Below are 14,112 nucleotides of genomic sequence, written 5' to 3' on the forward strand. Positions count from 1 at the left end.
TGAGCGGCGAGGTGGGGATGGGCGGCGAGGGAGGCCCCAAGCGTGTGGCATGGCTTTCTGGACGGTGGGTATGCGAAGGCGTTGGGATCAGCAGTAGCCAGATGGATGGAGTAGTACCGCTTTGCTAGCTGGCTTTGATTGTAATCAAGCATGCCACTGATGACGGCACACGTGGCCGGCACCCCTGCGCGCGTAACCCTCCCAGGAACACACGAGGCAAGAAGACACCGGAGGCAAGGAATACAGTACGTTTGTTTACACTGGGTCTTTGATGTAGCTGGCCTGGATCCTTTTTCTAATGCAATCGTTTCTGTCTCGAGTCGCGTTGATGGACATCACCCGAATCACCAAGTTGCACACGCGGTGCCGCCCACTCACACGCATTCATACCGTACGTACAGCCGCAGCAAGCTATTCGCCCTTGCCCGCTCTGACTGTAAAACATACTCGCATTTACTAAGGCACTAGGGACCGCATACGGTACCTCCCACACAAGTGCACCTGTGTCCCCGTCATAGCGTTTGCCTGACAAAGTCTCCAGTGCCGGAAGCCCCTAGCTAGTGAACGGGCGCAAACGATCATGGCCATCATCGAACGCAGACTAGTAACTGCGTGATTAGTTGCACTACGAGCATTGCCCGCTCTGACTGTACATATCCATGCATCTACTAAGGCGCCAGGGACTGCGTACCCTCGCTAAAGCCATTCTGTCTATTCTGTCACAACGCAATGCCGCCCCTACCGCACCTACCGCACCCATCCAAACCGCCAGCAAGCAGCTGACCATCCACTGCACACCATGCACACGCACACGCCAAACGGCGGCGGTGCTCCCTTGCTTCCTTCACCACCGCCAGCGGCGACCCTCCTTGCTCTCGCAGTCGCGCAGTGCGGGGTGTGCCAGTGCTGCAGCCACGGCGGGCCGAGACGCAGGGTCGGTGGTGACCATGGCGGCAATGAGCGAGCCCAGCTCAGGCGACAGGTGGCCCAGCAGCGCAAGGCACTCCTTGGACGAGGCCGGCGGCGGTGTGGAGCGGCCGCCCAGGGCCTTGAGGGTCTCGGGCTGGATAGCGAGTTGGAAGGCCACGGCGCCCAGCGAGTAGACGTCGGCGGCGGGGCCGGAGATGGGGACCTCCAGCCAGGCAGCCGTGTTATCCTTGTACGGAACACGGGCCACGACCTCAGGTGCCGCGTAGCCAATCGTACCGGCGGCGATGACCTCCATGAGGGTGCCAGCCGGGCGGATCAAGATGGAGGCGGTGGATGCGGAGGCCGCGGTGGCGGCGGAGGTGAAGATGGTGGCGGTGGCGGTGGAGGTGATGGGGCGGGCCAGGCCAAAGTCGATCATTTTGAGCAGGCCATCGGGTCCCAGGATCACGTTCTCGGGCTTGAGGTCCAGGTGGGCGTAGCCGGCCTCGTGTGTGGCCTTGAGGGCCCTCAGGATGGATGCCAGCACCACCTTGATCGCGGCCTCGGGCAGGGGCGTGCGGCGGGACGTGAAGGAGTGCTGTTGGGCGGGCGGCGGGGTGAGGAGTGCAAAGGAAAGTTAGAAGTGAGAAAGTGGCCATACTTATGTACGTATTGTAAAAAGGCCTATGAGGAAGCTTGCTGAACGGGGCACCGGTCAACCCCATTCGATCTAACCCTCTCCCACCTCCCCCCGTGCACGCTTACGGAACTCACCCAGATGTCGTACAGGTCCTTGATGCCGGGCTCCATGTACAGCACGCCGGTGGAATCGCCCGCCTGGCGGTAGCCGTAGCAGTTGCACACGTGAGCGCAGCCGATGTTGGTGACCGCGATGTGCGCCACCACCTCCGCCGCAAAGGCCTGCAGCTCGTCACAGCCGAGCCGCGAGTGGAACTCCACCGCCTTCCAGGCCGCGCGCTGGGTCGTGCGGCTGGTGTGGCTGGTGCTGGGGGCGTTGTGGGGGTCGGAGGAGTCCACAGTGGAGGTGGTGGCAGTTGTGGTGATGGTGGTGGTGAGGCGGCAGAAGCCGACCTTGCCGTGTCCTCCCGCCACGTGTGCGGGTGTGTTGTCGTGGTAGGCACGTACGCGCATGATGGAGGAGGCGGAGGCAGCAGCGGAGGCGGAGGATCCAGCAATGGCCAGGGAGGGGGTGGGTGACGAGGACGGCGGGGCAGTGGACCGCAGGGTGCCACGCTCCACCGGGAAACAAACCGGGCCCAGTCCGCTAACAGCAGCAGCGGGCTTGGTGGCGGGCTGGGTGGTGGCTGTGGCAGGCATGGTGGCGGGCTTGGCAATGATGGTGGAGGCGGGCTGGGGCAGTGGCGCGGCGGGGATGGTCTCAGCGGTGTTGATCCCGGAGGAGGAAGATGAGAGCACCGGCGTCACATCGCTGGACACCTGCGGTAGCACGGTGCAAACGAACACCAGATTATGATTGCGAACGTATGTACGTACACGTGATGCCCGCTCATCATCAGTCCGCATGGCGGTGGACGGACGGGCGGCCTGACCCCTCTTACTTCCAGCATTCGCAGCAGCTAGCGCCGGTTGCGCCAGCCCAGACCCTATAGCGCCCCCATACGCATCTCCAGCCAATCATTGAATGCACTCACCCCAGCAGTGGTCTCCTTGGAGCGCGAGCCGCAGCTGGACTTGGAGGTGCCACGGGAGTCGCTGGCTGCTGACGACGACGGCCAGCAGGCTGTGCCACCAGCAGCCTCCGGCCCATACGCCACACCGTCATTGGACCAGATGCCAGTCTTGAACTGCATGGTGACAGGGGCGTGCGAGTCAGACACAAGCGAGCAGTTGAGGTGGACCCGTCAACTTGATGTGCACAAGCAAGCAAGGGGAAAACACCCAGCTATACCAGCTAGCCGGCGGCGCGCGCGCCAGCATGCAGCAGGGCATCACACCAACCAACGCAGCAGCCGGAACCGCTGCGCTTGTGAGGCTGTGTGTCTTTGCATCCCGATAAGCAACTTACAGAGAAGATGCCGAGAACACCAGCAGCGCCAGAGAGCAAGGTCGGCGGGCACTCGCCGGGGCGAGTCTGCTGGAGCATGGCACGGACACCGCTACGGGCACCAGACGCGCGAGCTCCCAATGAGCGATTGGCGGCCTGTGGAACGTTCAGTGATACGCGTTATTACATGCGTGCAGGTCGTTGGTCCCAAACGACGACTTTGCGGGTGCAGAGCCACCAGATGCTCGCGGTACCAGCCCGCCGATGCCCAAGCAAGCCCCGCCCATCCATCCAGCGAGTCCCGCACTGCCCGGCCCACCTTTCCCAAAGCAGAGCTCTGCAGCTTCGCAGTGGAAGCATAGTGCGACATTGCGAGGAAGCCAAGTAAGCAATCGAAACGGGTCAATCGAAGTTGCCAACGAAAGGCGTTCGACAAAGCGCGCTGAAGCTCCTGACCGCAATAGAGTTTGTCAAGAGATACAATATAATACTAATGCTGCGAAGAGCGAGCTAAAATCGCGAGGAACAGAGTTGGGTCCCGCCGCGAACTGCTGGAAGTTGCGTTGAGCGAGCGCAACCAGCAGGAGAGCTAGGGGCTGTGTATAAGAAGTCGTAGATTACGTGTGTGTAACTGAATAAGGGACTGCTGGCGCCCAACTTTATAGCCGCGGAGGCCTGGGTCAATGTGTCCGCGGCTCACCTGTGCCAAACCGTCAAGCAGTCAACGCAACCACCTCTGCATTGACCGCGCCAGCGCCGCCTGCGATGTGCTGCATTGCGTAAAATTTATCATTTGGGTGCTAGCAATCAAGGAGCGAGGCTGTGAGCCGGCTTTTGCAGGAGACCGCTGGCGCAAGCATAGTCCCGCCCGCGCGCGGCCGCCCCAGTTGCACCGCGCGTGTGGCCAGCAGGCGAGCGCATACAAGAAAAGAGAGTGAACATGTAAAGAGCTGCTGGCCTTTGCGGAGGCACTTGCTTACTTGCGTCTCCCTTTTGCCGGCGACCCACGCGCACATTTCCCAAGCCCCTGCTAGCTATTATCCCGCGTGCAAAGCAAGAAAATGAAGCTGCGCCCAAAAAGGAATGAAGCTAGCAGGCCAGGACCGTCCCGAAACCTTGCGTGGATAGAGGCCCCGCGCGGCACGCTGCACCTATCAGGCTACTAGAGGCCGTATTCATAAGTCTTACCTAGAGAGCGCAGCAGCAAAAGCCCCGGACAAGGTTCCGGGCTTGCCAGCGCGCTGCAGCCTCCTCCTGCTGCGGCTCCATACGTGGCCCCCTCCTGCTGAAAGACGCTGCTGACGCATTTAGGTTGAAACAAAAGTAAGTAAGCTTGGGGATGGCTCTGAACGAAAGGCAGAGCCCGAGACGGTTCTTTGGCGGGAATGCGCGCCTTCAGGGGATCTACCAGCACAGGCCTGCTATTGCTTCTACAAATGTCCAAAGACAGTCATGGTGCAGGCGCGGAAAGGTAAATTTGGTTAGCCAGCTAGCTGTGCCGAGCCGCGCAAGGGCGATAGCTGCAGCAGCGTGGGTCATGCGGGTGAATGGGTAAAGAATACGTATTTGTTAAGTACGTAGCAACTGGCTGGTGTTGAGTATGGCAAAAGGGCTTCCGGCAAAAAGCAACGGCAGGGGCCCCATTCCCTGGGCCGGTCCGCAGGCGCAATGCAGCTGCGTGCTATTCGAAAGAGGTTCGTTTACCCGCCCCATCCACCTATCCTGACTTTTTGCCGCAGCGGACCCCTGCTGATAATCCTGCCTGCTGCCTGCTGAGCTATCCGCACGACACAGATAACAACGCACCCAGCCAAGCTAACGTGCTGGCTGCTGGTTGCGTCGTTGCCGGTCGGAGGAGTAGCCCTTAGCTTGATTGGCTGGAACACGTTCTAGGTGTGGTGCTGAAGCACCGTGTGTATGGAGGTAGTGAGAACTACCGGGTTTGGAAGGCAAGGCCGTGTAAGTAGTCGGTGCAGCCGCCGGAGGCTTCACCCGACCCTACCATGTCCGACGCCAGCGCAGGTGCCAGCTTGTCGGAAGACCCGTATACAGTTACAGAAACCCGATGTTGAGGACACAGTCAGAACCCTCACTAACAGCACAGATTGCTGCACACAGCGCCAGAGCTGTGCCCCGGGCGGTTACGCCAGCTGTAACGCCCCAGAGTCGGACAGACAGACAGAGACTCTGCCGGCACGTACCAGGAGTGCCACGGACTCAGGCGTCCTACGTTGTAAGCCCCAGACTTGGCACTACACTAGGCGAGCCAGGGCACCTGACCCAGATGGCGGCAATCAGTCAGGCACGCACCTGCTGTGACGGCACCCTCGCGCAGGAGAGACGGCTTGAGCATGTGCCTATCCACACATAAACCTAACTGAAACCGATCGAAATGTCTTCAAGCTGTTTAACTGCAGTTACAGGGCAGCTGCCCCGTCGTGCCTCCCTGCTGCGGGCCGTGCCCCCAACCTGCTACCCCTGCTACCCCTGCCTTCACCCTGTTTGCTGCAGCACGACACCGTACACACCCAGCCAGAACGCTACGGCTGTAATTAACACGTTTCAGGCGAGGGCACCTTGCTAACCTTTAAAGGGCGGGGGGGCTCGTGTCCCCTGCACCTGACCCAGATGGCGACAAGCAAGCGGCGGGGTGCGTGGAGAGATGAGACAAGCAAGCGAGCCTGAACCTGCATTAGTCACCGTACGGTACGTCACGGCCACTCCCCGCCACCCAGTCCTGCCGCAGGCGGCAATCAAGCAATCAACCTACCCACGCTCATCCGCTCTGACCTACCGCTACAACGTCACGCCGCCGCAGTACGTCGCTCCAGCGGCCTGTGCAAAATACCGCATGTGGTGACTAATAACCGGCACGCCTTGCTTGAGTAGCTTGAGAATGCCCGCCTGCAGGTGTGTGAAGGGCCTCCCACCACCCTATCTATACTACCTCGCACGGGTGGTGCTATAGTGATGCAGTATCAAGTACGAAGTTCAATGCAGATGGCAGGGGTGCGCAGATGCATGCAGCAGGCCTAGCAGGACTCGTGGTTTGTAAGCGCGGCCAGCAGGCGCGGCGACGCAGGTTGCCTCCCGCGGCGCGGCCGCGCCTCCATCCGCCCAGACGACGACCCCGCCCGGACCAGCCCGGACCGTTGACCTACGCCGGCCCCTACACTCGAGCCCACATGCAACGCGTGCGTGTTCATTCATATCATGATCATCCGCTCTCGTCCAGGGGTGCGCCGTATTAATCCACCCTGACATTTCTTCGTTCGTCACGTTGAACATTAACATCACGACCTTCCAGGCAACTAAACCGACCCCGCGTGTCACACGGCTGCGGGTGGGCGAATCCTTGCGGTCCCCGTAACCGGCGCTGTGCCCCCGCCCGTTACAAGATCTTTTGCAGCATGCACTTCCATTCTACAACCGCCTTACTGAAGTCTGACTCCTTTGGCACCAAAGCAGGGCGAGGCTTAGGCTGACAGCTGGGACAGCCCGGGACTGGAAAAGGGGACGGGATGGCCACAGGAGGGGAGCCTTATTACAAGCGGAGAGAGCCAAAACGCACCCAAGCCCGCAGAGCACCACAGAGCAACACAGCAACACAGCAACACAGCCAGAAAGACCAGCGAACAGACAAGTGTTCCCAGGTCACGGGAAAAGGGGCTGAGCCCCTCCACAGACTGAGGCCGAACAACCTCATCGCCCGGACATAGCCGGGGTCGTCGGTTTCCACAGGCATATAGCCAAACCAGGTGCCTAGCAATCGCGATGCCACAGCAGAGCCAACCGCAGCCAGATGCAGCACACTTGTCAACATCCGCACTACTTGTCATGCCGCTACGCATGCCCTGCCGGCCCCACCGCGGACCGCTACCTAGACACCAGCCGCCGGCTCCTCAGCCTGCGCGCTTGCGCCGCTTCTTGGGCGAGCGACGCTGCGCTCTCCTCCTCCACGTGGCCTTTCCCAACCCGCCCCTCCGCTACCAAGATGTGCGCACGCGCCCCCGCTGCTGCTGCCGCTGCCGCCGCCGCCACTGCCGCCGCTGCCGCCGCCACCGCCGCTGCCGCCGCCGCCGCCAGTAGTCTGCAGCGATGCAGGTCGCTTGTGCCCCAGCATCAACTCCACCAGCGCGTGCCGGATGTTACCGTAGTTGCCGAGTTGACGCCACGTCCCTGCACCGACCTTCGGGAGGGTAGAGTGAGTGAGTGAGTCCCAGCACAGAGCCCACGACTGAGCCGTCACCAAGCCATCACCCACTGAGCCCCACTGAGCGCATGACTGAGCCCCATCCACTGAGTCGTCACCCAGCCACCCAGCCATCACCCAGCCAGCCGCCCGCCCGCAAAGTAGACTCACCCACACCGTCCCGCAGTGGTTGCACACTTGGACTTGGTGAGCACGTGAGCCCCCGCCCCCATGGTACGACCGCCTGCAGGCAGCGCTGCCCGTTGCCGAGCAAGCGCCGCCCGCACTTCGCACACACCTGGGGAGTGAGGGGACAGGAGTACAGTGTGAACCTTGCTGGCTACCCGGCTACCTGTACACGAGCCCCATCCTGTCCACCCGACCACCTGTCTACTCATTAACCCGGCTGCTCTCATCTTGCCTCGCCTGTGATGTGTAGAACTCGTCCACGCACGTACACCACCAGGTGCGCGTACTTGTCCACCAGCAGCAGGCGGAGCAGTGCCCGGTTTGGGCCCCACCCCAAAGCAACCTGCTGATGCAACCGCCATAGCCAATGGTGGCGTTGCCCCAGCCAATAATGACCTCCTCCATGGGCCTTCCACCAGCCAGCTGCTGCGCCGTGTGCTCCAGCTCCTGTACCCGTGGCATTGGTGTAGCGTCAGCGCAATGCAGTTGGTGTGGGTGCATCTGCTGGCCCCCTCCCCTCAACCCCCACCTTTTGCGTCCGCACATGGACAGCCAGGCGCCACCGCCGCTGGCCCCACTGCCGGCGGCGGTAGAAACGGAGCAGCAGGTGCCACAGCCCGTACTGTTGCACCGGCACAGGCGCAGACCCGGCAGCCGCCGCCGCGTCCACGCCACCTCCAGAGCGAGTCGAGGTAGCGTATTCGCAGCTCATGGTCAGCTGCCGACGCCAACCGCGCGCTAGCTGGGTATCCCCGCCTGACAGCGCGTGAGCGCCGGCTGCTCCTCTAGTCGTGCCTGCTGCCACAGCCGACGGCCTGTCTGGCCTGTGCAGTAGTGGCCGTAGCCAGCGCCGGACAGCCGGGTAAAGCAGGCGCGCTGCTGGCGGCGCCGTCCTGTTGCAGCACGTACGCTGATGCGTGTGCTGGCGCGTGCCCCGCCACCCTCGCCTCTTGCCCTTCTATCTCCCGCCCCCTTGGCGCCGCCACCTCCGTTTCTGCCCCCGCCGACGCCGCCGCTGCTGGTCCGCCATCGCACACCCTGGAAAGGAAGTCTGCCCGCTCCACATGCCCTGTCACCCATCGACCTCCTCGCTCACCGAACGTGCCCTACCGTAACATGAATACAGATGCGTATGTAGCCACTTCCGGGTAACAACCAAATGCCACCCGCCGGGGTGACGCCGGCGGGGGGCAGCACGCGTCCAACGTTAGCGCTGGCGACGACGGCAGCCGTGGCCTGTGGGGGGCCACCGCCGCAGCACCGCCGTTGCGCTCTCCCACGACGACGCTGCCCGCGGCACGAATCCCAAACACCCAGCCCCACGCCAGTGCTGTCTCGTCGCCTGATGCGACGGCGCAGCTGATGGTGCAGCCGCGGGGGTGACGCCGGCGGGGGGCAGCACGCGTCCAACGCTAGCAATGGCGACGACGGCAGCCATGGCCTGTGGGGGGCCACCGCCGCAGCACCGCCGTTGCGCTCTCCCACGACGATGCTGCCCGCGGCACGAATCCCAAACACCCAGCCCCACGCCAGTGCTGTCTCGTCGCCTGATGCGACGGCGCAGCTGATGGTGCAGCCGCGGGGTTGATGCCGGCGGGGGGCAGCACGCGTCCAACGCTAGCAATGGCGACGACGGCAGCCATGGCCTGTGGGGGGCCACCGCCGCAGCACCGCCGTTGCGCTCTCCCACGACGATGCTGCCCGCGGCACGAATCCCAAACACCCAGCCCCACGCCAGTGCTGTCTCGCCGCCTGATGCGACGGCGCAGCTGATGGTGCAGCCGCGGGGTTGATGCCGGCGGGGGGCAGCACGCGTCCAACGCTAGCAATGGCGACGACGGCAGCCATGGCCTGTGGGGGGCCACCGCCGCAGCACCGCCGTTGCGCTCTCCCACGACGATGCTGCCCGCGGCACGAATCCCAAACACCCAGCCCCACGCCAGTGCTGTCTCGTCGCCTGATGCGACGGCGCAGCTGATGGTGCAGCCGCTGGGGTGACGCCGGCGGGGGGCAGCACGCGTCCAACGCTAGCAATGGCGACGACGGCAGCCATGGCCTGTGGGGGGCCACCGCCGCAGCACTGCCGTTGCGCTCTCCCACGACGATGCTGCCCGCGGCACGAATCCCAAACACCCAGCCCCACGCCAGTGCTGTCTCGCCGCCTGATGCGACGGCGCAGCTGATGGTGCAGCCGCGGGGGTGACGCCGGCGGGGGGCAGCACGCGTCCAACGCTAGCAATGGCGACAACGGCAGCCATGGCCTGTGGGGGACCACCGCCGCAGCACCGCCGTTGCGCTCACTGGCGCCACCGCCGCCCGCTGCCCCAATCACATACGCCCAGGCCCACGCCAGTGCTGTCTCGCCGCCTGATGCGACGGCGCAGCTGATGGTGCAGCCGCGGGGTTGATGCCGGCGGGGGGCAGCACGCGTCCAACGCTAGCAATGGCGATAACGGCAGCCATGGCCTGTGGGGGGCCGCCACCGCAGTGCCACCATTGCACTCAGCTGCGCCGTCGCCGCCCGCGACCTTCAACTTGCACGCCCAGTCCCACGCCAGTGCTATCTCATAACCATAACCCCCGCCGCGGCTGCTTAACAAAGGCACTGTCGCAGCAACAACCACGCCTACGCACTCTACGCACACCTTGAGCTGCCTCGGAGTCCCCGGGCTTGCGAGCAGTGCGCGGCAGCGGCAGTGGCCAGCCCTCTACACGCCAGCCACACAACCCGCCTTGTCAGGTGCAGCCTCCATGCTGGTTGCTTATATATATACACATGCGTTCACTCGTTTAGGCTCGAACCGTCTAAAGACTAAAAGTCTATGTCCGAGTGAATACTTCGCAAGGCCTGTTAGCCTACTTATACTGCTCGTTTTCCTATACACATTGCATCATATAGCAGGGTCTGACGCTGTTGAAGTGTTGGAGTGCCGTGTCCGGCGATCACGCGACCCTACGAGCGAGCGAGCCGTGCTTGCTGTCTACGACTATGTCGTGACTTACAGGAATACGTGCGTCTCTTAGTGCTTGCGTCAGGTCGGTGCGCATGCGCCTGCATGCGGCCCGCATGCGTGCTTGTACGCACGGCTGGGCGCCCGACCCGGCCCCCCGCCCCTCATGCTTCATGCGCTCTGGCACGCATGCGTCCATTCCCAGACGCATGCGTAGCGCACAATAAGCATGCGTAACGCACAAACCCGTCCTTATAGTGATGGCGTGCCGTCCCCCAAGCACGCTTTCAGGTCGCGGTTCCTGTTTCACAGGGGACAATACGGATACTAAGTTATGGCCGTGTCATCCTCAAACCCCTGCCCGCCGCCCAAACCTGCCCCTGCATGCCCCGCCCATACCTGACCCTGCCCTTGCCCAAACCTGCATCTGCCCCTGCCCAAACTTGCCCCGCCCAAACATGCACCTGCTGCCCCCACCTACCCAAACCTGCACCTGGCCCTGCCCCTGCTCAAACCTGCAACTGCACCACCAATCCTGTCCCCCAGACTTATGCAGCCTTGGCAGACGAGTATGGCGTAGGCATGCGAATCCTTGTGTGGCTTCCGCTTCTTGAGCGTCCTAGTGCCACAATTGTAGCGCACCTGTTTGAACGATAGAGGTGCATGCCACGCGTGCCATCGTATCAGCAGGCTCCGGACCCCCCGCAGCCGCCAACCAACGCACTACTCTCACGCACCCTCTCGCACCATCCAAGCGGGTGTGTCTTGTCAATCCGCCCTGGCGTTTCACAATCTTTCCACGCCTTGCTGCTAGGCAATCAGGCCCACCTGTTGATTGGCATCCCGTCTGCGGCTCTGGCCATGGACAAGGGGTGGGTGGATGAGAATGGACGTCATGCATGCCGCCGGTGCGTGCGCGCTTTCCGCCGCCGCATTGCTGCGGCAGACGAACTTACGCCGGCACGCCCCCCTATCTACCGGCGCCGTGCCCCCACATGTTACTTTATTTGCAGCATTCAACATGGCAGCCTCTTCAGTTCCTGCCCTCCCCTGTACGCAGTCCTGCCTGTCACGACCCACGCATGGGCCCGCTGCACCCCATCATCAGACCCGCCCAGCCTTTTCATTCGTTCTACGCCAGATTCACACATAGTACACCAGCAGTTCACAAGCACGGCCAGCAAATGTAACTACGGTTTGCTTTGACAGCTTTGACCTGAGCGGGGCTTTTCTTCCCGCCGAAACACACCAACGCAACTTTGCGCTTTGAGCGGCCCGGAGTGCCGCGCTACCCTTTCTGACTGGACCTACCCACGCACAGCATCCTGTGTTTCACCAGCAAGGCCTGCAGCAGCGCGCTGGACCGCCCGCGCCGGAGCCCAGCCCGCGCGCATCCGCCGAGTCAGTTTCAAAGCGCGCACTCTTGGCGATGCTCTCAAGAGGTGAGCTATTTGGTAAGAGACTGCTTGGTGCAGCAGCGTACTGCCGCATGCGTTGGGTTGGCCGTTCGGACAGAAGTTTCCGAGACGGGCGCGGACCTGCGTCTTCCTAGGCCCCTACCTCTCGCTTAAGTGCAAGAAGACTAGGGTACGCTGCCAGGTGGATAGCAAGACACGGGTGTGCGTGGGCACCTGCAAGCAAGACGGGAATGCAAGCAAAGGCCCAAAGTTTGCCGGCGCAAATGCCTGGTCTTTGCGCATTCAGACACATTCTAATTAGGGCTATACGCTTGGCCACACGGGCGTGGCAAAAAGGGAGGGCCTTTCCTGGCGCCCTGTAACCGCAGCGCACGCCCTCAACTTCTTCCCGGCTACTTGTATTGCTAGCAAACAAATGACATATCGTTTGCTTTGCAACACAATGCAGGTGTTTCTGGGGCAGTCAACGCGGAGGTGGTTGGGTTGACCCGCTGACCGTTTTGGCACACCTGAGCCGAGACTGACTGCGAACGAACCGGCTCAGCCTGGCCATGCCGTACGGGGCCCCGTAGCGCAGGCCCCGGGACCCTGCCGCTATAAAAGCCGGGCACGCCGGCTTACTAGTATAATCATACAGCTCTCCAGCTAGCCACTACTCAGCCGGTTAGCCTTCGTAGCCTCTTACAGCAGCCCTCGAGCACACAGCCTCTTACTTGCTACTTCTTGCTACTTCTTGTCGCGACCCACTTCGCTCTTCACGCCTCCCAGCTCCCTGCCCACCGCACTAGCTAAGCACCACTCGCTTGTGTCAGTGCGACTCCAAGTTGCCCGCCCGCGTCCGTTCACGCCGCGTACCAGCTCTCCGCCAGCTCGCTCTCCTACACTCGTCCCTTTACGTCTTTCTCCCTAAGAATGTGCCTTCCGATCCTCGTCAAGTCTCTGGAGCACGCTAAGCAGCGCGCCAAGCAGCAACAGGTGAGGGGTCATTATTGTGGGCGGGCTGGGTGGGTGGCATGCACACGGTGTGCCGCCGGGTGCGTGGGCACGACCGTCCCGCCCCTCGCTCGCATTTGCCATCCGCACTCATTGCATTCCCCCTTATGAACACCTTTCTGACACATTCCCTTTCTCCCAATCGGGCAGGTTGTCGACTGCGGCCTGCGGAACAGGCCCGCTCCGCCCGGCGAAGAGAGCCCTGTGCTCCTTGTACAGCTGTGCGCGCTGCTGTGCACGGCGCCCGCCGGTGGGGTGAAGCCCTACCGGCCCGAGTCCCGCTTCATGCGTGGCTCGCCCAAGGCGGCGGATGCGGAGGGCGGCGTTGTGGACCCTCTCTTCCTGGAAGGGCTGCGCCGTACGCTTCTCCGCAAGGTGGGTGCTTTCGTTGCCACCGGCAGACTGACCTGGGGATCGATGGTGCTAGCTAGCCTGGGTGCCTTCCGTGATTCCGTCCTTACAACGAAGTGTGCCGCTTTTCCGACGACCCCCAACTGACGGTGGAACTCTTTTCGCGCTGCTCTTCACAGGCTGACAAGCCCGCAACCGCAACGGCAAGGCCCGCCGCCATCCCCGTCAAGGTGCTGGTCACCGTCTTCTGATGACGCTCCTCCGCCATCTTGCCTAGCTAGCTAACTAGTTGGCCGGGACTTCGGCTCTGTACAAGAGCACTGCTCGCTTTAGCTGTAGCACTTACTTGCTTGGGGCCATGCCGGTACCGCTGACACACGCGGAGGGCATGTGTAAAGGGTAGTTAGGCCGTAACCAGGCGTGTGCCTTTGTTTCAATCGTGATTCCTGGCTGATGCTTAGGTGGAGACATATAGGGCAGTTGAAGATGTTGGGGAACCACCATGGGCCTTCTTGGGAGAAGTAGGTGGTGTGATACGGGGCGGGCCCTTATTGCTTGATCAAGTAGGTTGGCCGTACCAGGAACCTTGCCGATGAGAACGTCAGAACCTAGCTAAGAACTCAATAATGGTTGGACTGAAAGTCTGAAACCCACGGCATGCCCCGATGGGGCAAGGAGCACTGTGCAAGACGTTCCTGGGAAACCCAGTGACTGCCACTGTAAAGCAAGTGCCAACTGCTCTTCGCCTACCCTGTGCCCCATGTACGCATGCACGCCTCTCGTACGCCTCTTGCTCGTGTGTATGTGAGTGCCCCACTGGGCGTTGGGTCATTGTGCGGGTAGACTTGACAAATGCATCCTGGCTGATGGGTCGTGAAAACCGGGTAGGAACAGCTGCGTACGTGGACAGCAAGCCACGGGCGATGCCTAGTAGTAGGTGCACGCAGTCGTGTCTCATCTTGATTGAGCACGAGCAAGGTTGCACCTACAGCTTTATGCAGGCGGCGCGGCGAGTGTACTACATACGTACGCTCTCTTCACGCACGCCCACACGGGTACGGCACGTGCGTGCGGGGCTGCTGC

The 14,112-nt window shown here is 62.2% G+C and overlaps 2 protein-coding genes across 2 annotated transcripts; one reads left to right on the forward strand and one right to left on the reverse strand.

Moving 5' to 3' along the window:
• Positions 1–243: 243 nt before the first annotated feature.
• Positions 244–4,086, reverse strand: CHLRE_08g368600v5 (uncharacterized protein). Its single transcript, XM_043064981.1, has 5 exons — positions 3,255–4,086; positions 2,957–3,091; positions 2,583–2,735; positions 1,684–2,367; positions 244–1,507 (listed from the first exon to the last, which is right to left on the reverse strand). The coding sequence occupies exons 1-5, from the start codon at positions 3,303–3,305 to the stop codon at positions 845–847; spliced, it is 1,686 nt and encodes a 561-aa protein (XP_042921982.1). The 5' UTR covers positions 3,306–4,086; the 3' UTR covers positions 244–844.
• An 8,020-nt stretch (positions 4,087–12,106) lies between these two features.
• CHLRE_08g368650v5 (uncharacterized protein) lies at positions 12,107–14,058 on the forward strand. The gene is made up of 3 exons (XM_001696022.2): positions 12,107–12,660; positions 12,829–13,053; positions 13,209–14,058. The coding sequence occupies exons 1-3, from the start codon at positions 12,598–12,600 to the stop codon at positions 13,278–13,280; spliced, it is 360 nt and encodes a 119-aa protein (XP_001696074.2). The 5' UTR covers positions 12,107–12,597; the 3' UTR covers positions 13,281–14,058.
• The last annotated feature ends 54 nt before the right edge of the window (positions 14,059–14,112 follow it).

The sequence above is a fragment of the Chlamydomonas reinhardtii genome, chromosome 8 (genome assembly GCF_000002595.2).
Source record: "Chlamydomonas reinhardtii strain CC-503 cw92 mt+ chromosome 8, whole genome shotgun sequence".
Classification (NCBI taxonomy): Eukaryota; Viridiplantae; Chlorophyta; class Chlorophyceae; order Chlamydomonadales; family Chlamydomonadaceae; genus Chlamydomonas; species Chlamydomonas reinhardtii.

Bases quoted from the DNA above. Each gene is read 5' to 3' on its own strand.
- CHLRE_08g368600v5 (XM_043064981.1), bottom strand. From the start codon at position 3,305: ATGTCGCACTATGCTTCCACTGCGAAGCTGCAGAGCTCTGCTTTGGGA. The intron at 3,092-3,254 runs GTGGGCCGGGCA...AACGTTCCACAG, and splicing joins AGAGCTCTGCTTTGGGAAAG to GCCGCCAATCGCTCATTGGG. The intron at 2,368-2,582 runs GTGAGTGCATTC...GTGCTACCGCAG, and splicing joins CCAAGGAGACCACTGCTGGG to GTGTCCAGCGATGTGACGCC.
- CHLRE_08g368650v5 (XM_001696022.2), top strand. From the start codon at position 12,598: ATGTGCCTTCCGATCCTCGTCAAGTCTCTGGAGCACGCTAAGCAGCGC. The intron at 12,661-12,828 runs GTGAGGGGTCAT...CCAATCGGGCAG, and splicing joins AGCGCGCCAAGCAGCAACAG to GTTGTCGACTGCGGCCTGCG. The intron at 13,054-13,208 runs GTGGGTGCTTTC...TGCTCTTCACAG, and splicing joins GCCGTACGCTTCTCCGCAAG to GCTGACAAGCCCGCAACCGC.